This window comes from Chanos chanos, chromosome 6, assembly GCF_902362185.1.
Source record: "Chanos chanos chromosome 6, fChaCha1.1, whole genome shotgun sequence".
Lineage (NCBI taxonomy): Eukaryota > Metazoa > Chordata > Actinopteri > Gonorynchiformes > Chanidae > Chanos > Chanos chanos.
Genome location: NC_044500.1, coordinates 6,317,198 through 6,338,726, shown reverse-complemented (window position 1 = coordinate 6,338,726; position 21,529 = coordinate 6,317,198). Strand labels below are relative to the sequence as shown.

Genomic DNA, 21,529 nt, shown 5'->3' with positions numbered 1-21,529 from the left:
TTAAGTCCATTTCAGCTCAGAAGACATCTTAACCCCTAACCCAGGATTTAAGTCCACCCTAACCCAGGGTTTAAGTCCACCCTAACCCAGGATTTAAGTCCAGTTCAGCTCAGAAGTCATCCTAACCCCTAACCCAGGTGTTATGTTCCTCTGCCCCTTAAGTTGGCACAGTGACATTGATTGTGTTTTCCCCTGCTGGTGACTTGCCTTATTTATTTCTCTTCTTTTCTATTCTTCCAGGCAGGTAGGTGTCACCTTTAAGCTACCTGTCTGGCTCACCTGAGCATGGTTTGCTCCTGCCTATAAATACACCCCAAGCCTGGCATGAAGAGGGCGGGCAGTTTAACTTTGGAGCAGGCTGCGTTGACTTTCGTTATGTTTTTCGTGCTTTTCAGTTTAATAAAAAAAAAAACCCTTGACTTTGAGCCGAACTGTCTGTGTCCCCCTTTATTCTGCGGTTGGTGTGCCCGACCGTAACACCAGGATTTAAGTCCAGTTCAGCTCAGAAGACATCCTAACCCCTAAGCCAGGATTTAAGTCCAGTTCAGCTCAGAAGACATCCTAACCCCTAAGCCAGGATTTAAGTCCAGTTCAGCTCAGAAGACATCCTAACCCCTAAGCCAGGATTTAAGTCCAGTTCAGCTCAGAAGACATCCTAACCCCTAACCCGGGATTTAAGTCCAGTTCAGGGTGAATGTGCTACGGCAGAGCTGTGACCTGATGGCTGTGACTTGGGGGCTGTGACATGGAGGCAGTGACTTGGATTGGCATTGCGTTTTAGGCACCAATAAGATGTGATGTCACGGGTACAGCTCTCTCTCCCCTGAGCCAATGAGAAGCAGTCTGTGCCGTTAGCTCACTCGCTTGACTGCCTGGCCTCCTAACCCAAAGTCGGCGAGTCCGTCTGAGCGTGAATCTGTGACGTTAGCCCGCGGTGATGGGTACCAATATGAATACTTTAACTTAATGTCATTCGTGTTCATTCGGTTTAACCCCACCAGCTCCCAGCGGCCCCGTCTCACCTCGGCCTCGGTGGCGAGTTGGTAGGCGATCTTTAGCTCTCCCAGGTGCATCGCCAACTCAAACTTGTGCTCAGGGTCCGTGGAGACGGCCAGAGCCTGCGGTCTGAAACCCTGCACGCAGAAGAACACACACATCAAAGCCCACTCATACAAACACAAACACAACACAACACGGCACAGCACAGGGCTCTGTTCTGAGAGACTTTAATACATGACATGTATCTGTCACACAGGTCCACACAAACAGCTTGGGCTTGCTGCTTGAACACCTTAAGGAGAGAAAACACACACACACACACACACACACACACACACACACACATCTACAGCAAGAGAGAAAAAGAAGGGGAGGGAAGGAGAGAGGGAGAGAGAAAAAGAGAGAGAGAGAGAGAGAGAGAGAGAGGGAAAGAGAGAGAGAGAGAGAGAGAGGGAAAGAGAGAGAGAGAAAGAGAGAGAGAGAGAGAGAGAGAGGGAAAGAGAGAGAGAGAGAGAGAGAGAGAGGGAAAGAGAGGCATAGAGAGAGAGAGAGAAGGAAAGAGAGAGAGGGAAAGAGAGAGAGAGAGAGGTATGCTCTGACCTGTTTCTCCAGGAAGAGGGCGACCCTGGTGTGTTGCTCGGTGGGTATTGTAGGCAGAACTCTGTCAGCCATGGCAAAGTCTCTGCGCATGACTGCAGTCTGATACTCCAGCACGGACACCAGGAGAGAGTAACTCACAATGTTCAGCTCCTTATCACCCAGATACAGACGATTATCCTTAGGGATGTATCCCAGCAGATACATGGTCCTAAAACCATTACACACACACACATATACAGGCATATACACAGGCATACACACACAGACACACGCAATGTAGATGTAGCACATTACCTGAATAACATATCACCAATTAATAAAAATAAAAATTATAATTAAACTATGCATTTCCCCTTACATTAAGTGCTGTACTAATGTTGATTTTGTTGGAATGCATGTTGTATTATATTTCAATGTAAGAGCTCAGTGAAGAAGATCTATATTATAGTATAAATTGACATCTAGAGCTAAATTATTCATGAAAAGTATTAATGTTGCACTCAGAAACTGATAGAGTGCACATGCATTTTTAATGCAGGGCTATCACACATTAAACGGGTAGCACTGGTTTTGTAAGCCTGGGGTACAGCTTTCCTGTTAAGGGCAGGGTTAACGAGGCAGGCCAAGTATCTCAGGGGGTGGGGCTTACTGTACCTGTCCAGGTGTGCAATGGTGACGATCTCTCCACCCACGTAGTAATTCAGCCGGTTGACTGAACTGGTATAGATAAAACAGTCTCCTACCCATAGTCCTGTCTTCACAACTTCCTGGATCTCACCTAAAACCTGACAGAGTGAGTGAGCGAGAGACAGAGAGAGAGAGAGAGAGAGAGAGAGAGAGAGAGAGAGAGAGAGAGAGAGAGAGAGAAATCTTATGTTAAGCACTACCTGACAGGCTCAAGTTTTTTTTTTTGTTGTTTGTTTGTTTGTTTTTTTGTTAAATGTTGTATCCTGACCTCAAATGCATCTTCAATCCCATCCTCATCCACGCCCTCTTTGGTCTCCAGGGCGACGGCCACTTTCTCTGCTAAGTAACGGAGGACAAAGAACGACTCCTCCGTCGCGATGCACACCAACTCTCCCGAGTCTGACCAGAATATCTACACGTACGACAGAACGATATCGCTCGAACAAATCACTTCACACAACAGCCCGTCACATTTTTACACGACAATTACTCAGAATAGATCAAGTTAAATGGGAAGGTTAAAAAACAGGACAATGGTCTGACTTGTGACAGTATTAAAAAAGAACAGTTAGGAAAGCAGCAGGGGCGTGGCGTAAGGGAAATCGGCCAAGTGTCCGGTGGGCTGTAGGCTTAAACCCCAAGCATGACATTGTCTCAGCACCTAACCACAAGTCTATAACCTACAATAGACAGTAATGACGGTACGTGAGCCCGAATAAGAGTTTCACCTACATGTCAAAAATTGGTCACAATAATACTCTGAAAATGTCTGTATTCAGTAGGCTGATATTCACTGTTTTTCCTGCTCTGCTGTTCTGTGATCTAAACAAGCGCCGTTCCCTGCCTTTCCTCTGCTGCAGTTTGTGCAGTTGGTCTTCTAAAACGCAAGATTTGCACGATCCAGTGTACCGGTTCAACTCCTTCTCTCCCTTGTTTTATCTCCTTTTTTTTTCTATTTTCACAATTCTTTCTCCCTCTCCTCTCTCAGACTGCGGACGGGTTTGGGCGCTCTCACGTGTTTGGGTTGGATCTCAATCCGGCGGACCAGGTCGGTTCTCTCCCAGTCGTAGAAAGCCAGTCCACTGGAGGACCGCACACCGAGCAGGAAGCCACCGTGGATACCTACAACACCATTCACAGCGTCATAGACAATATGACAACATACAACCTCATACACAACAAGCAAAAAAGAACTAACCTACAGCATTCGTGACACCACAAACTCCTACACACCACTACCTGGCACTATATCTTAAAATATGTGAACTCACTCTCTCAATCACTCATACACTCACTCAAACACTCACACACTAACTCATACACTCACTCACACACTCACTCACTCACACACTCACTCATACACTCACTCACTCACTCATACACTCACTCACTCACACACTAACTCATACACTCACTCACTCACTCATACACTCACTCACTCACACACTAACTCGTACACTCACTCACTCACTCATACACTCACTCACTCACACACTAACTCATACACTCACTCACTCACTCATACACTCACTCACTCACTCACTCACTCATATACTCACTCACTCATTCACTCACTCACTCAACTACAAAAAGCAATTAGAAATTAGAAACTTTTCTCCATTTCACCTTCTGCACCAAAGTCTGGCTTGAAAGATTTCTTCTCTTTAAAGTTCTTAAAGATCTTAACCAGGTTGTTGGCCTCACGTGTGGCATACCTGAATGAAAAATAATTGAACAGAAAAATAAACAAACAAACAAACAAACAAAAGCCCAGGGGAAAAAAAACATATCCCAGTACTTTAATTTGTCTATTTTGAAAATAAAAAATATATCGAATCATAAGTCACAACTTATGCCAACAGTCAAAGTAGTGGCACAGGTTTTGTACTGCATAATTCTATTTTGTTTAATTTTCATTTGCATATCTGCACTGCATCCTGTCTCAGAAATCAGTGTTACCTATCCAGCATTACACATAAATACGGAACACTCATCTGGAATCTTCTCCACTGACAGGGAGTAGATAAGAATTTGTCATGATGGGTCTTAATTGATATTTAGCGATTGATATTTAGGCGGTTGAAACGGGTCTGAACTGGGTCTGAATCGGGTCTGAATGCGGTTCACTTACTCTGAGGAGTCGTGGGCCCAGACAAATTCCTGAGCAGATCCAAAACTCTTATTCCGGAGAGCCATAGCTGTGTATATGATATACTCACCATCTCCACACACCACGACAAACCTGAAACACACACACACATACACACACACACACACACACACACACACACATTCACACACACAAAAGAACTCATTCCTTGACACAATTCAGATAAACAGTATAAGACTGTATATGTGTTATTTATTCGTGTTGTACACCTGTCAACAGGGTCGTATATACTCTGAGGATGTGTGTGTGTGTGTGTGTATGTTTATACCTGCGGTTAGGGTTAAGCTGTACAGTCTGAGGGTTTTTGTGTGTGTGTGTGTGTGTCTGTGTGTTTATACCTGCTGTTAGGGTTGTGCTATATTGTCTGAGGGTGTGTGTGTGTGTGTGTGTGTGTTTATACCTGCTGTTAGGGTTGTGCTATATTGTCTGAGGGTGTGTGTGTGTGTGTGTGTGTGTGTGTGTTTATACCTGCCGTTAGGGTTGTGTTGTATAGTCTGAAGGTGTTTGTGTGCGCGCGTGCCTGCGTGTGTGTGTGTGTTTATATCTGCCTTTAGGGTTGTGTTGCATAGTCTGAGGGTGTTTGTGTGTGCGTGTGTGTGTGTTTGTGTGTGTGTGTGTGTTTGTGTGTGTGTTTATACCTGCCGTTAGGGTTGTGCTGTATCGTCTGAGGGTAGATCTCACAGCTGCCCATGTCTTTGATGAGGAGGGGCAGTCTCTCCCCGTCTCTGAGCTCAGCGTCTCCCATCGCCTTTAGATTGGCCTGCTGAACCTCCGAGTGACGTGCCCATATGATCTTCCCATTACTGTCCATAGACATGGCCGGCTCCTCTCGCCCCAGCTGGGAAAGAGAGAGAGAGAGAGAGAGAGAGAGAGAAAGAAAGAAAGAAAGAAAGAAAGAGAGCAGGAAGTGGATCGGGTGAGAGAAGTAGCAAAAGAAAGAAAGATACAAAGACAGAAAGAGATGTTCGATAACCTTGAGTTTCTTGCGCGAAGGAATCGTATACAGAATAAAATGTCCGGCTAATGAAGAACTGAGGATCATGGGATTTGTAGTTCAGTACCTTGACAATAATGCTGCCCTCATCATAACCCACAGCAACGCTGTTGATTCCTTTTAAACCGCAGAGACACCACACCCGTTCCATCCCATAATTTAGTGTGTTCTCCAGACGATACGTGCTTGAATGCCAGACACGCACTGTACCTGGAGAGAGGGTTAAGGTACAGACAACTCTATCATAGGTTCATATCTTCATATTAAATTCATATGAACTTCGTGTCAAAGACGCTCTGTTACAGGTTCTCTTATAAGCCGACCAATCAGAAGACAATAAATTAAGGTGGGCTCAGCTCCTGAAAAAGGGCTTTTATGTTTAATGCGTGGGTGTCATGTATGTTACGTATGGACAAACATTTATGATATCCAGTAATATTTTCTGATAAAGTACTCAGCTGTCAAATGACAAACCAGACCGGACGCATTAAAAGCAATTTCAATATGAATAAACTGCTTTAACCGTTTTAATGAGTGGAACCATTATCCTGCTTATCGATTCGTGAAAGGAACAAAAATTGGATTTGCTTTCAATTTTCGACTCCATTTCTAGAAGATCTAATTAAATGTTTATGTAATCATAATCGATGCCATATTTGTAACACAAAGAGCTAACGGGGGCTGGGTGGGGGTGGGGATAATAAAAGTTAACACCACTGGATATTTGGACTTAATTTAACTGTTAATGTATATTCTCCGCTTGTGTCTAGAAGAACAGCCTAAATACAAATCAAATGACTATTATTTTGGTAACTGATGACAACACCCTCACAGAAATGCTGTTTTACCAGTTCAGTAAATGCTCAATAATGTTTGTCATGCTATATCTGAGCTGACTACATATTCCAGGAGATTACCCACCATCCTCGGAACCGGAGAGAATGATTGGCAGCTCAGGGTGGAAACTGACACATGACACATTCTGGGCGTGGCCTTCAAGGGTCTGTACACACGTTTTATTCTGGACCGGGGAGAGGAGAGCATACAATTAGACTGAGGACTGTGTGTGTGTGTGTGTGTGTGTGTGTGTGTATGTGCGCAGTCCTATACCTGGTAGTCCCAAATTTTGACGAGGCGGTCATCTGCTCCTGATATGAGGTAAGGTTTGTCTCCTCCACTGTAGTAATCGATGCAGTTGACTCCTTTCTCGTGCCCCTCCAAAGTGAAATTGGGAGAGTTGGAACCCAGTTGCCATACCTAAAACACCAGCCAATCAGATGAGCTCAAAAATCATTGCTGTAAACACTGAGAAAGAATTGCTGATATTATAAGAAAAAAAAACTGAAAGCATTTGGATTTAATAATGGATACAAGAGATTATGTGTTAGTACAAACATCAGTATGTGCGTATGTGTGCGCTTGTGTGTGTGTGTGTGTGTGTGTGTGTTTGTGTTTGTGAAACCTATGGCACATGAGAAAATGTGTATGCGTAAGACAGAGGCTGTATCTTGGTGTGTGTGCGTGTGTGTGTGTGTGCTTAACCTTTATGGTCCTGTCCAGTGAAGCGCTGGCAAACTGGTTGTTGTCTTTAGGGTTGATGACGATCTGCATGACGTAGTGTGTGTGACCCTCGAACACCTGACTACACACCCACTTCCTCTCCCAGTCCCATAGCTTAATCAACATGTCATCTGCACACAGATACACAGCACAGACATTTCAGATACACAGCACAGACGTTTCAGATACACAGCACAGACATTTCAGATACACAGCACAGATGTTTCAGATACACAGCACAGATGTTTCAGATACACAGCACAGATGTTTCAGCAGGTGAGCATACGCCTCAGTAAAGATAATTCACATTAACGGAATTCAGGATATATCAATGCTGCTTAAGATGTAGGGCCGTAGGTATAAGCACACACACACACGTGTGTGTGTGTGTGTATTACCGCTGCTGGTGAGGATGTAGGGCTGTGTTGGGCTGTGTGTGTGTGAGTGTGTGTGTGTATGTGTGAGTGTGTGAGTGAGTGTGTGAGTGTGTGAGTGTGTGAGTGTGTGTGTGAGTGTGTGAGTGTGTGTGTGTGTGTGTGTGTGAGTGTGTGTGTGTGTGTGTGTGTATTACCGCTGCTGGTGAGGATGTAGGGCTGTGTGTGAGTGTGTGTGAGTGTGTGTGTGTGTGTGTGTGTGTATGTGTGTGTGTGTGTATTACCGCTGCTGGTGAGGATGTAGGGCTGTGTGTGAGTGTGTGTGAGTGTGTGTGTGTGTGTGTGTGTGAGTGTGAGTGAGTGTGTGTGTGTGTGTGTGTGTGTGTGTGAGTGTGTGTGTGTGTGAGTGTGTGTGTGTGTGTGTGTGTGTGTGTGTGAGTGTGAGTGAGTGTGTGTGTGTGTGTGTGTGTGTGTGTGTGTGTGTATGTGTGTGTGTGTGTGTGTGTGTGTGTATTACCACTGCTGGTGAGGATGTAGGGCTGTGTGTGAGTGTGTGTGAGTGTGTGTGTGTGTGTGATGTGTGTGTGTGTGTGTGTGTGAGTGTATTACCGCTGCTGGTGAGGATGTAGGGCTGTGTGGGGTGGACAGCTATGCAGCGGATATAATCAGAATGAGCTTCAAACAGGTGAGAACGTTCCAGTGTATTATAATTATAGACACGGATCTGCATGTCATCCTACAGAGAGAGAGAGAGAGAGAGAGAGCGAGAGAGAGAAATGCGGTTAGAAAAACTGAATATTAATCCCAAAATCTGTGACGCTGTAACATCCTTTAGTCAAGCAGACTGATGGATGGATGGATGGATGGATGGATAGACAGATTCACAGATATCTCTCTAATGAAGAAGGGAAACTCACAGCGCCTGCGATGACCCAGTTCTTACGTGCCACAAATTTGGCACATCTCACTGGAAGATCACACACCTCAAAGGTCCTTAACAGTGTCTACAAACACACATATATGCCCAATTAGTCATACAAAACACACACACACACACACACAGATACAGAGACAAGATAGCACCAATAGTGATCAGCCTAATTGTGCCCTTTCAGACTGCTATGAATGTGTCCGTATTTCGAGTCATAAGCAACTGCGATATTTATTTTTCTCATCTTATGAGAGAGAGAGAGAGAGAGAGAGAGAGAGAGAGAGAGAGAGAGAGAGAGAGAGAGAGATTGCAGTGTGTTTACCTGTTGTCATATACTGAATGGTGTTCTATTCCTTTAAGAGGAACTATGTGGTATATGTATGTAACAGGGGAATATACATAAGGGGACACACAATTGAGATTGACAGTAAACGAGCTGAAGTTCGAAAGTGGTGTGTGTGCGATTCAATTCAGAAAATCTAATTAACGAATAAAGGTGGAAACAAAAAAGTGACAAAATATAACACCTGTGTTTCATGATTCCATATGCAAACGCTGCCGTTATAGAGACTCGCCACCATCCACGGCTCGCTTGGGTGAAGATCGACACTCTTCACGCGGTCTGAACGAGCGGTCAACTTCCGCTTGATGTCCAAACGGAGGGGCTGAGGGAGTCGACATGAGAGAGAAAGAATGAGTCAGACAGAGGCGGTAAAAGACAGATACAGTAAAAGGAGAAACAGAGCAAATAAACTGATGAGCGAATGCATAAACAGCTATTTGACATGTAGTGGAGGCACTTTGCCTTTCGCGAATATCTAATATACAGTCAACGGATTCAGCATTTTTCATGCATCTCAGAATATGATTACTATTTTAAAATGTATTATAATTATATACATGGGTTTGCATATCATCTGCATCTTTTAAGCAGTTTGAAAAGTTTAAACAGCTAGACACTCTCCTCGTCTGTAGCATACTAAAGGACTGATGAAACCGACAGGTTTTCACATAGCTTTTGTCGTCAAAATGGAGGAGCAGGGTCGTTAACAATCTTTCGTCAAGAAAAGACATAGCGAGTATTTGAACTCTACTGTTTCATTTAATACTGTGACAAAACTGACTGAGAACAAACACAGTATCTAGAAGAAAAGTAGCTCAGAACATCTGAACGGCGGAGCTGGCGGTGGGTGTGTAGTGTGAGAGGAGGTGTGTCGCACTGCTGCATAGCCTACAACAGTCGTTTTCTTCGCGTGACTGGTTAATTTGACCAAGCTTTTTCGAACTAAACTGACCTCAAACACCATTGAACCGCAGAGTATGGTGCGACGAAGAAACATTTAAGTCATTTTCTTGTTAAAGTTGCTGGGAATCTCTTCAGTTTACTGTCTGTTTGGTAATATGATTTATCAAATTAAGTGCCGTTTGGCGGTTCCGTTTACAAATGTTTGAGATTTGTCATTCACACAATCATAGATATGCGTTACTTTTGGTGGCTTTCAGTTGTGGGGAAAGATCAAAACGTGATCAAAAGTTTCGTGATGTTTTGATTTCTGGGTCTCGCGCATGGTTGCCTCTGCACAGAGACACGCGAAACTATTTCGAAGCGTGCAGCTGTGATCAGTGCGCTGTTGTGCAATCCATTGCCTTTAGATCAATAATACACAATTCTAAAATGGTCTTGAATGTACACACGGGTTAAAAGCATTATTTAGTCAGGAATACGGAGAAACTTTTTACAGCGCATTAAAACGACAGCCGCGTGCAATAACAAAAACAACAAAAACAGGGTGAACGGAACGTATGAGATTAATATAAATAAAACGGCGTTAAGACTTCTTTTGTCATTACTCACCATATCGGCAAGTTTAGGGTTATCGTGTCGTTACCAGTTGACCAGCACAGCTGTTCTCCCAGTTGGATATCTGAGTGTATTTGTTGGCTACGTGGACCTGCCTGGCGAAGCTTCCTGCGACGTTTGTTCGCAAGATCCGGTGGAGGTATAGAACATACTGTACTATCCCATTTCACCACGTTCTGGGTAGTCCAGTGAACTGGGTGACAGTCACAATTGCCATTTCCCCCCTGTTTGGATCCCGTCAAGTCTTCTGTACATCAGTTATGCCATGTACAAATTTTTATTAAGAACACCGTGTTCTGGGTTAGATTCATACATTTAAAAAAAAATCATAATAAACAGTTTTTGTATTTAATAAATGTGATATTGACATTTGATCAATTACCCCAGATTAGTTTAACTTCTCTTATTTATTTATTTATTTATTAAGTGTGTTGGCTGGTTGGTTGGTTGTTTGGTTATTTATTTGTTTGTTTGTTTGTTGGAAAATGTTTTTCTTCAGTCTAATTAGTGATTATCGCCCTATATGTCATAATTTCATAATAACTTAGCATTACATAGTTACCCACAACCTATACCCTTGCTCAAAGGTTAAACTGCACTGGGGTTAAAGTTCATAAGCTATGTCCTATGGTGTGCAACAGCAAAAACACATAGACACACACACACACACACACACAATTCTTTGGGAAATAAATGGCTCAGATCCTTTTGTGTTCTTGTGGTTCTTTAATGGAAATAATATATACATATACGCAACCCATATGTACTGTATATGTAAGCATGTGTATTTATGTGTATATGTGGATATAGAAAACTATATACAGGGGAATGGCAAATACAGACAGGTTATAACTGAACCAAGAACAACACAGCCCAAACTCTGCAGTCTTCAGCGTGTTACTGCTTCTTCTTAAACACTTGATGGCAGATTTTGTCCTCGCAAGTGATGTCCTGATTAAAAAAAAAAGGTGGGGGGGGGTCTTTTAGAGATAACTGAAACACACCCACAAACACTGCATCTTGTACAGTGCCTAAAGTTTGCATAAAGTTTGCATAAATACTCTTAAATTTTCAATGTCATCACGTAAACTTTGGAAAGGAACGGAAATTCTAATATTCATAAGACAACACAATAACTATAAATGTACTTCTGGCACGAGGAGATTTTCATGGCTGTTTACCTGACCCTTCCTTGTCGCAGGTCTTCATTATGAATTATGCAAAAAAAACTTAATATGCTCCCTCCCCAAGACCCCCCAAAAATGAACACACGGCAAATCCAATAACAATCCGTACGTAGATGTCTCAAGTAGCAAAGCATTTACATTAAAATTCCATCAGTTCTAGAATGTTCCGTTGCGAGAGTTTTTTTGCCAAAGTTCTAGGGATTCTGAGATAATGGGTGATGCTGAATCCAGCACTCTGATTGGTCAACATATGCAATACCCTCAAGTGCAATACAGCTGTTAAGTAAATCTTTATGCCAACTACATGCGCAAGTCAGATCTTAGAAGCAAACAGTACTTCCATTGAAATATGTCAGATAATAGAGATGTATTTCTTTTGTTTAGATGCTTGTGTATTTGCGTGTTTCATTGTAAAATCGAATTGGTTAACTCTACTTGAATGTGATATGTAAATGTATTGCTTCGGTTTAATTCAGGAGATAATGATAAAAGTACACAAAGTTGACATGAAACATTTACTCGATTTGGTCCAAACAGTCAGTCTGTCTAATGTTTTTAATTAAAGTTCAGTTGTTGTTTTTTTTTCTTTTTAACAATATGGTATTTTTGTTGTTTGTTTGTTTGTTTGTAGTTCTCATTTACCAGGTAGAGCAGGTCACCCTCGATCCAGTGTATCCAACCACGATTGGCCTTCTCTCCCTTCTGCACACACACCAGCTTATCACCGTCCCACGTCACCAGTGTCTGAAACACACAGTCAGGGACATTACCAGACGGTAACACACAGACCGAATTAATCCATACAGTGACATCTGGACCACAGACGGAATTAATCAATACAGATAGTAACACACAGACAGAATTAATCAATACAGTAACATCTTGACCACAGAACCCTCTCGGCCTCTTTCTCAAGGACTCTCGACAGGCCAGCTCAAGACAACTGTTAATTACCCTTAATGGTAGATGTTATGTTTTTATGTTCAATATCTAAGTAGATTATTGTGTAATTATAAACTGTTCAGTCAACCTTTCAGTTGTTATAACCAGATTGCATGACATCTTCCTCAGAGGGCTTTCTGTCTGTTCACTGAACACCATAAACCTAACACACTTATCAGACCAAAGATAGAACATAGATGAAAGGGAAGACCAAGATATCATTAATGACACTGTAAAACCTTACTTGGGAGCCAACGGGCTGTACCGTTTCAGAAAAACCCATGGACTTCGGTTCTTAGACCAATACTTCCATCTTGAGTTGTTCTTTGCTTGAGTCTCAGAGCAGGTAAATTATCATAACATTCCGTTGGGTCTCACACCAGTGCTCTTTAAGTTCCACTGCGTTTTTTTTTTTTCAAACATTCTTTATGACATCATATCCCTCTCCTTCATTCTTCTCTTCTGTATACATACCCTCACCACTCGATTGTCCAGGCCTTTGGTATGCTCCTCAAACTCCTCACCCACTGTGAAGTTGACTTCATAGTTCCTGAACGTGCTGAGAGTTTTGGTCTCAAATTTGTCCCCATTTTGCACAATGACTTTGGTCTGAGAAAGGTGCTTGGCAATCTTTCGTGTGGCGAAGTCAATGTCTGAGCAGAAGAAAGAGAGAGAGGGAGAGAGAGAGAGAGGGAGAGAGAGAGTGGGGGAGAGAGAGAGAGAGAGAGAGAGAGAGAACAAGATAAAGGCATTTACTTTACTCTCAGATGTTTTTGTGTTAGAGTTTGCATGTATCTGAAGCAACTTTGGAGTTAAGCATCTTGTTAAAGGTCATATAAACACAGAAATTCATCACGCTGAAGATCCGAACCCAATGCCCTTTGGTTGCAACACTATTTCTCACGGGATCAACTCAGCTCCATAGCAAATAGTCCTAATGCAAATATTAGGGCACTGGTATGTAGCACCAGGGATAATATAATAGTAATAAAATTCGTCATAAGATTGTTACAACCAACAAACTCATTTCACACACTAACATAAAAAAAAGATGGTTTTGTGATGCCTTTGTCCCGTGCTGTTATGAAATTCTAATGGGGTCAAAGGTGACCTATCGTGAACAGCAAACTACCAGACTTATCAAACTGCCTGATTAAAATTTGCGGATGTCACACACACACACACACACACACACACACACACAGCGAACTTTGACCTCTGAACTGAAATGGCCCACAATGACTATTTCTCAATTTGTTAGAGTGTAAATCGAGGCACCCTGCTTTGGTCACCTCTGGCACACTCTGCAAAAATTGCAAAATCTCACACACAACATAACTTACAACACACTTATGTTTATGTTATACGATCAAGAAAAGGAGAAGCTCTTAATTCACTTTTTAGGGTTTCAATTAAAGAGATTGTTTTTTCTTAATACATTTTGAGGAGATTTTTTTTTTTTTTTTTTACATTTTGTGAACAAATTCTAGTGCTGTTTCCATTTTAAAAATCGTCTGAGGGTTTTTTAAAGGATATTGTTTTTCATAACACATGACCTCCCTGTCGATAAACCAGTGTGTCCAACAGGAGAGTGCCCAGGGAGCACTGGTCTGACAGTGTCACCATTATCATTCACCATTAAAATAAAAAAAAAAAAACTTCAAACATGCCAAAGTAGCTGATGTAAAAACAAAAATGCACATCTGAGTTTTTATTCATTAGATTGTCCCGCATGAGTGATAAGCATGTGCTTATTGGGGTCCCTCTGTTCTTGGTTTACAACACACTGTCAATACTGGGCAGAAATCCCATTCCCTGTTCCCATATGTGCACGCACACACACACACACACACATACACACACACACACACACACACGGTTACACAAACCCACCTTTCCACTTGTGTAGTCTAAGATATATATTGTGTGATCATATGTAGTTGAGGCTTTAGCCTGTGCTGCATTTTTATCAAAGTGGCACTACACTGACAATGGGTGTCACAACTGCTCACTTCCCACAGAAAAAAAACAGGTGTGTCTGGAAATATGCATGTTTCTACACTGTTTGTCATCTGTGTCTTTATTTGTTACTCAGCTGATGTTTTTTGAATATGTGTGCATGTACTCATGCAGGCATGTTTAGTTTCATAACTGCTCTCTCTCTCTCTCTCTCTCTCTCTCTCTCTCTCTCTCTCTCATGTGCAAATTAAATAATAAAGCATTTTGAAATAGACAGTGAAAACGGAAGCTTACCAAGGGCCTTCATGACATCGTCAAAGTTCTCATTCTTCACCATCTCCCATGTTCCATTGTAGTCTGCTGGCATTTTGGTGCGTAGTGTGCGCGTGTGTGTTTGTTCAGTAAGAGCGTGTGTTAAGAGGGTCGATTAGGGTTTGGAGGTAGTGAGTAGGCTAAGCAATGAGAACAGTAGTTTCAGCTGTTTTTATATCTGCTTGATGTGTGTACGTGTGTCTATGTGTATGTGCGTGTGTGTGTGTGTGTGTGTGTGTGACACAGAGTGGACATAAAGGACAGAGTTCTTGTGATAACGCTCATTATCGTCATCCTAAGGAGGAGGGGCTGTTGGGTGGGCTGCACTTAACTCTTGGATCTCAGCCTCTTAACAGACTGAGAGGGTCATTAATGCTATCTAATGCAGACAGAGAGAGAGAGAGAGAGAGAGAGGGGGGGGGGGAGTGAGAGAGAGAAAAAGAGAGTGAGAGAGAGAGAGTGGCAGAGAGACAGATAGTCAGAAAGTGACAGAGAAAGAGAGAAAGAGAGAGAGAGAGACAGAAAAAGAGAGAGAGACAGAGGGAGAGAGTGACAGATAGGCACAAGGGTTGAAGGTTCTTCACAGTCATTACGTACACATATTGCTTTATCAGAATCACACAAATCTAACAAACTTAGTTCATGTTTGAATTTGCACAGCCATAGCATGAAACACATTAGTAATATTCATTTGATTTAGTCATGCTTAATCAATGGTATTTTACAGTACAAAACGGTTTGTGTAATGAACACTCTTCACCATTATTAAACACATGAACCATTTCCTATGTCTGTAAGAACGGAGATCTCGCTGTATTCCGATAACATGGATAAGATATCGACACTATCTCACTGGTGTTTATGAACTCTATAAACATGAGAAAGATTATGGAGCAGGAGATGGATCTAAATGATTATCTCTGAATGTGAAGGGTTGTACATCATTACCTTTGATCAAGAGCCTTGATCACAGACCACGCACCTCCCGACCAATGTGACGGGGACAAGGGCTTTCTCTGCCTGTACCCTCTGTACTTTGAACATCAGTGAGGAACCTCCTCTTCTGATTCTTCCCAGCAGTTGTCTCTCTGCTGACCAGATGTGCTTTGGAGCAGGCAACTAGGCAGTCAGAGAGAGAGGAAGGGAGGGAGGAGACACAGTCCTCTGAATGGTTTGTTTCCAATGATTTGTTTTGTCACCGTGTCCATACAACTCAGCTCCTCGCTGAGAGTAAAGTTGGCAAACTCTGCGTCTTCTCTGTCTCCTCCTCATCCATCTCTTTCTCTGTATCGCTTCCTTCACTGGTGTTGAACCAGATCAGAGGCACGATACTAAGTGCCTCGTTCGGTAGGGTCCTCACCAGTCTCTCCAGTCCCGTGGTGACACTCCAGACTATCCAGTGGCTTCCCTCTTCCCTTCCCGTTTCCCTCTTCAGCTCCCCCAGAGCTCAGTCACCCAGCTTCAGACTCAGGCCAAGCAAATTTCCCCTATTTGATCCAAGCCCAGAGTTAGGACACTTCTGTGCTTCTGCACGGAGGTGCCGTTTTGTCTGTCTCCCAAGTTGGCTTTTGGCTGCCTTTTGAGACAACTCCTCCTTCTCTTTCCCCACTGAATCCCATGACCAAGAACCTGCCTTTTCTAGTACCAGACCTGGAGGTACCTCCTCCCAAAGGTCTTCGTGAGCCACAGTACTCAAGGCTTGTGCTGGAGAGGTCACCATCTCACACTCTTCCTGTTTCAGTGTTGTTCCCTGCCCCTACAGAGTGCCCTTCAAACACAGTGGCTGAATCAATAGCAGTTCCTGTTTTCGAGGTCACCTCCTTGTCTGGCCTAGCCCCAGACGAAGCAGCAGCAGCAGCAGCAGCAGCACTGACTGAGTCTTCCTAAAAAGAAGCTGTCCCAGAGCTTGGGGGTTTCCCCTGCCGAGATCGCACTTGAGCTGGTTATGGCTGTTACAATTGCTCTTAAAGTGGTGGCACCAGAAGCTACTGAAGCAAATTCAGAGCCTGGTATCCCTGTTGCGTGCCTGCCGCCCCTGCCGCAAAGGTTGAGGGTCCCTGCTGAAGTTGCTGTAGATCCTGAAGCACAGGTCGCTGAACGTTGTAAGCTCTGAAGCTCCTGCTATGAGGTATTATTTTCTGCTGTTCCGGCAACCCCTGAGTCTCCAGTTGTTGGATTTGCTGTCCCAGGGTGTCCAGCTATGGAGCCTAGCACTATCCCAGTGCTTACCCCAGTGACTGTCCCTGTTTCTGAGTCTTCTCCAGAATCTTCTCTTGAGCTTGCTCAAGAAACAGCTCCCATTCATGGGCCTGCTCTTGTCCCTGAGCCTGTTCAGTAGACTGTTTCAGCCCCAGAGAAGGTCTCTGATCCTGTCCCAGAAGCAGCTCCTGTTCCTGAATCCATCTTCAAGTCTGCTCTGAAAGCTTCAGTTCCTCCTGGATGGACTTCAGTTCATCGTAACCGCTCCCCAACTTCTAATAAGTTTCCAGGTTTTCCTGAGTGTATCCCTGGTCCACCTGAGTCTCCCGGTCTTCCCAGGTCACCCTGAGTTCCTCCATCCTCCTTCCTCCTTCATCCTCCTTCTCTTGTCCTCAAGGGACATTCGTGGTGGGCAGAGTCCTGTGGGGACTTTAGTCGGTTCCTCTGTTGGCCACCTGGGGGAGTCATGGGCCTCTAGGGCTTCAGAGACTGCAAATGTCCAATGCTGTTGGTCGCAGCTGTGTGTAGATCATTTTGTGTAAGTTTTGTGTATAAGGGAAGCAGAAGTGAAACAACATAGAGGCCATATTATGACATTCCATGGGATCAGTCTTTTGTACAGAGAAGAAACAGTAAGCACCATATCGTTAAACATGATGGGAGATTTTGAAGTAGAGAAAGTACAGAAATGTCATGCTGAGAAGTATGAAATGAGCTAGCTTTATCAATTATTGTTCATATTTAAGGGCATCTGAGACGGTTGTTTTCGATGTAAAAAAGTGTGCAATGAACACCACTTTGGAAGATGAAACAGACAGTGCACCTGAGAAGTAAGTGTTTGTACGAGTGTGTGTGTGTGTGTGTATGTGTGTGTGTGTGTGTGTGTGTGTGCATGTGTGTATCTTATTAGGTCCTGAAGATAATAAGTCTCTTGATTTCTTAAACTTCAGTTTAGTCTCTGATCTTACCCTAGTACTGATGACTGTTGAGGTGGCAAGAAGTATATAAATGGCGTGTGTTGTGTTTGTCTCCATCTTATGGTGAAGCCTCACAGTGTTATTATTTTGTGCTTGAGAAATATTACATTCAGCTCTCGCTGTGCCTCTAAGAGAACACACATACACACAGATAAACATTTAGGCTTAATGTCACATTTGTCATGTGACCAAGGCTTCCTAGACTCAAATTCTTGTGTTTTGTTTGTATCACATGTCTGTGGATTTTTTCAGCCTAAATGATCTGTATGCATGTGAATATGTATGAGTAGGTCTGAGAAACACATCTGTTTTTTTTTTTCTGTCCTTAATTTCTGATAAACACTGATTCTCTAACGCATGTGAATAAGACTTACTGTAAGATTTACTGGTAGGGTTCAGAAAAAAATTCAAGTATAAAAGTAATCTACCTCGGATTAATGAAAATCTGTGGAAACTGTTGAAGAATAGAGATTCAGCATTAGGCTAAGCTATTAAATCTATGAGAGACAGACATGCTGATTTATAAAGGCTTGAGGAACAAACCTATTCAAGAACTGAGATTCGCCAACTCACGTTTTTATCTTCTCTTAATGAACGAGGTAAAAGGTAATAGTAAATTAATTTGGAAAAATATTAATAATCTCACAAGGCGGGAACAACATTTTTTTGGGAGATTGTCAGATCAAAGCTCAGGGAAAATTTATTGAAAATAATATTTCCATTGCTGCTACTTTTAACAGCTTCTTTCTTGAGTCTGTTTATGAGTGAGGTAAAAAAACAACAACTTGAAAATGGAACTGGATATTGTCCCTATAGATGCTACAGGTCAGGGTTTTGATCTGGTTACGATCGATGAGCCACAAATGGATAAAGTCATCAGCTCCTTAAGGAGCTCTTAATGCAGAGGTGCTTTTCACTTTGATTACCATGCTTATTAAAAAAAACACAAAGATACTTTAACTCCCCTCATTGCTCATATAATTAACCTGTCAATTAACTACAGTATTTTTCCTAGTAACTGAAAACATGCCATTGTTACTCCTATTTTTAAATATGGACACCTCCACGAAGCCAGCAACTATAGACCCAGAAGCATACTGCCGGTACTTTCAAAGGCTGCCGAGAAAGTTACCACTGAACACCTGACAACCTGATCTCAATACAACCAATGCTGGTTTACACCACGTGCACTTTGGCTTCAGAAAAAATTATTATACTGAAACAGCTGCCTTACACCTAATAGAGCAAAGAAAATCTAGATAAAGGAGTAGTAGTCAGTGCTGTATTTTCAGATCTTAAATTTTTAGGAGCTTTTGATGCGATTAATCATGATGTTCTTATCTCTAAACTTTCAAAGTTTCATTTTTCATCTAGAGCAAAGGTGTAGATGTCTTCATATTTATCTAATAGGATGCAATGTGTTAAAGTTAATGATCCACGGTCTAACAGCATGAAGTTCACAATGGGTGTACCTCAAGGACCGGTGTTAGGTCCCTTATTGCTTAGTCTGTACATTAATGATCTTCCACAACAGTGCCATGGGATAGAATTTCAAATGTATGCTGATGACACTGTTGTATACACATATGCAAAAACAGCTGAGCTAGCAGCTGAGAAGTTAACTACTGCTATGGAAATGATCGCTGAATGGCTTGATCAATCCTGTCATAGCTTGAAGATTAATTAGACAAAAGGTATGTCCCTCTCCAAAACTAATGTACAGCCACCTAATGTTGACCTTTTCATTAATGGTGAAAAGATCGATATAGTTACTGAACTTCTTGGTGTAATTTTGGATCCAAATCCTAATTTTAAGAAACATGTCAAGAAAATGATAAAAAAATTTTAGACAAATTAGAAACTCTCTCTCTCTGTGGATGCAGCCAAGATACTGATGCATGATATGATCCTTTCCACATGTCTTATTGTATTACATGTTGGGGGCAGGCTGGAGAAACAATTATTAGACCACTGTAATCCTTGTATAAACAAACCTTAAAAATTCTGGATAAAAAGCCATTTCAGTATCATCACTGTAAGACATTAGAGAAATATTATCTTCTGAGCGTTGAGAATTCTACACTTTTGTAAAATCTGTGTCTAGTGTATAAAATTTTAAATGGTTTGGCCCCTCCTTCTCTACATGATTTTTGTTTGCTGTTGATTGGAAAACTCTGTAAAATCCACAAGAATCAGGCCAGAAACACACACACACACACGCACACACACACACACACACAAAACTCACACCAGTCACTGGGGAAATTCCTTCTCTGAGGCGTAAACTCTTTCACTTTATTCCTTTATTTTACATATGAAGACAATCTGGTTTTTAAAGTACACAACACACAGTGAGCTCCGCCCACCAACAGGTTGATGGTTAAGAAGGAAAACATGCACATCCACAGAAAGTGAAAACATGACCTGTGACATTGTTTCAGTGGCAGGAGACAAATCACATACAGGAATATAATCTTCAAAACACAGACTACAAACACAGTAAGTACTGATTATGGTTTTAATCAGGAGATAGAAAAGCCTTCAGTTACAGTGTCAATGTATACAGCCTGTTCAGGAGGAGTTCACCAGCACTAAGCAAACACACGTGATTCAGTTAAACGGGTTCCCGATTTGTGTCTAATTATAAAATCAGCTGTTTGGAACAAAGGTCTGTTGCAAAAAATCTTTTATGTATATTTATTCATCTTAATAATAATAGAAGAGTGAATCTTCTCCTGAAGACCTATAACTATATAAGTACATACACTACTTTTATAACTTCTTATAACATGTATACTTATGCACATATTGTCCGATCAAGCTGTAATTCCCAGAAAGATCACCCTGTCTTGCCAAACCAGTTTGTGGAGCTTGTCATGTTGGGTTGTCGCGTTCATTTTAGCTCTTAGTCTTACATGAGGTTTGTTTACTGGGGTGGAGCCAGTTGAGAGCAGTAATACGGCTCAGCCCTTCTCCCTGAGAAGATGCACTGGTAACTGGACTATTGGTTGGAATGGTTAGCTCACTTGCTAAGGCAAATGACTCTGTTCTCTGAGGGCTGGGGGGTGAATCTGTCTCATATGAGCTTTTTAATCATTCAGTTCTTTTTTTTCCTGCCTTTGGCCTTCACATTCTGCTCGGGACACTCCGAATAAATCTTACGGTTTACCGTTTTGATGGTGTTAAATCAATCATGTTATGGTTTCAGGACTTTTCTCTTACTGAACACAAAAATCATTTTTATGTTCTTTATCAAGAGAGACATGTCTACTGATAGTTTGAAAATATTATAATGCTATGGCCACAAGTTCCCTCTCATGAAACAAACTATTATCAGTCTGAATTTCTACATTTGTAAAAATCTAAACGTTTTTGCCTGGAAGAAGAGAACAATGCGAGCAACTACAAAACAATTTGTGTCTGTTAACATTAATTCTTTTTTCACATTGCTATTTATTATATTATTACTATTAATTTTTTCCTTAGTGAACTGTGTGTCATGCATGTTTAACTGTATCGTGAGCTATTTTTTTGGATGTTAAACTTCGTGCATTGTATCCACAGGTTTTTTAATGTGGGGTTTTAAGACAGCCCTGGCCTTACTTGTCTGTATCTCAGGAAAGGAAGACAGTCTCTAAAATGAGTCACATTAAGGAGGATGAGGGGCAGCTCACTGCATCCAAAATTCAGCAGCATGACATGTAAGTATGTGTGTGTGTGTGTATACAAGGGTGTGTGTGTGTGTGTGTGTGTGTGTCTGTGTTTACATAAGAATGT

General features: G+C 42.1%; 2 protein-coding genes across 2 annotated transcripts in view; both read right to left on the bottom strand.

Moving 5' to 3' along the window:
• Positions 1-10,244, bottom strand: part of LOC115815752 (coatomer subunit beta'-like) — a 15,006-nt gene extending 4,762 nt beyond the window's left edge. Inside the window, exons 1-16 of the mRNA XM_030778751.1 lie at positions 10,171-10,244; positions 8,843-8,980; positions 8,302-8,388; positions 7,994-8,120; positions 6,993-7,141; positions 6,561-6,707; positions 6,372-6,471; positions 5,518-5,660; positions 5,095-5,294; positions 4,418-4,528; positions 3,913-4,001; positions 3,302-3,408; positions 2,555-2,698; positions 2,254-2,384; positions 1,600-1,807; positions 1,023-1,133 (exon numbers count right to left, since the gene is read on the bottom strand). Of these exons, the coding sequence (XP_030634611.1) occupies positions 1,023-1,133; positions 1,600-1,807; positions 2,254-2,384; positions 2,555-2,698; positions 3,302-3,408; positions 3,913-4,001; positions 4,418-4,528; positions 5,095-5,294; positions 5,518-5,660; positions 6,372-6,471; positions 6,561-6,707; positions 6,993-7,141; positions 7,994-8,120; positions 8,302-8,388; positions 8,843-8,980; positions 10,171-10,173 (1,995 nt within the window). The 5' untranslated portion in view covers positions 10,174-10,244. The remainder of the gene's footprint in view (positions 1-1,022; positions 1,134-1,599; positions 1,808-2,253; positions 2,385-2,554; positions 2,699-3,301; positions 3,409-3,912; positions 4,002-4,417; positions 4,529-5,094; positions 5,295-5,517; positions 5,661-6,371; positions 6,472-6,560; positions 6,708-6,992; positions 7,142-7,993; positions 8,121-8,301; positions 8,389-8,842; positions 8,981-10,170) is intronic.
• A 643-nt stretch (positions 10,245-10,887) lies between these two features.
• Positions 10,888-14,810, bottom strand: LOC115815788 (retinol-binding protein 2). Its single transcript, XM_030778797.1, has 4 exons — positions 14,559-14,810; positions 12,780-12,958; positions 12,006-12,107; positions 10,888-11,127 (listed from the first exon to the last, which is right to left on the bottom strand). The coding sequence occupies exons 1-4, from the start codon at positions 14,629-14,631 to the stop codon at positions 11,074-11,076; spliced, it is 408 nt and encodes a 135-aa protein (XP_030634657.1). The 5' UTR covers positions 14,632-14,810; the 3' UTR covers positions 10,888-11,073.
• Positions 14,811-21,529: the final 6,719 nt, after the last annotated feature.

What these genes read in the sequence shown, in the direction of transcription:
- LOC115815788 (XM_030778797.1), bottom strand. Translation starts at nt 14,631, where the DNA reads ATGCCAGCAGACTACAATGGAACATGGGAGATGGTGAAGAATGAGAAC. An exon ending in TGGACAATCGAGTGGTGAGG is followed by an intron (nt 12,108 to 12,779) that starts GTATGTATACAG and finishes TGTGTGTTTCAG; the next exon opens with ACACTGGTGACGTGGGACGG. An exon ending in AGGGTGACCTGCTCTACCTG is followed by an intron (nt 11,128 to 12,005) that starts GTAAATGAGAAC and finishes TTTTTTAATCAG; the next exon opens with GACATCACTTGCGAGGACAA.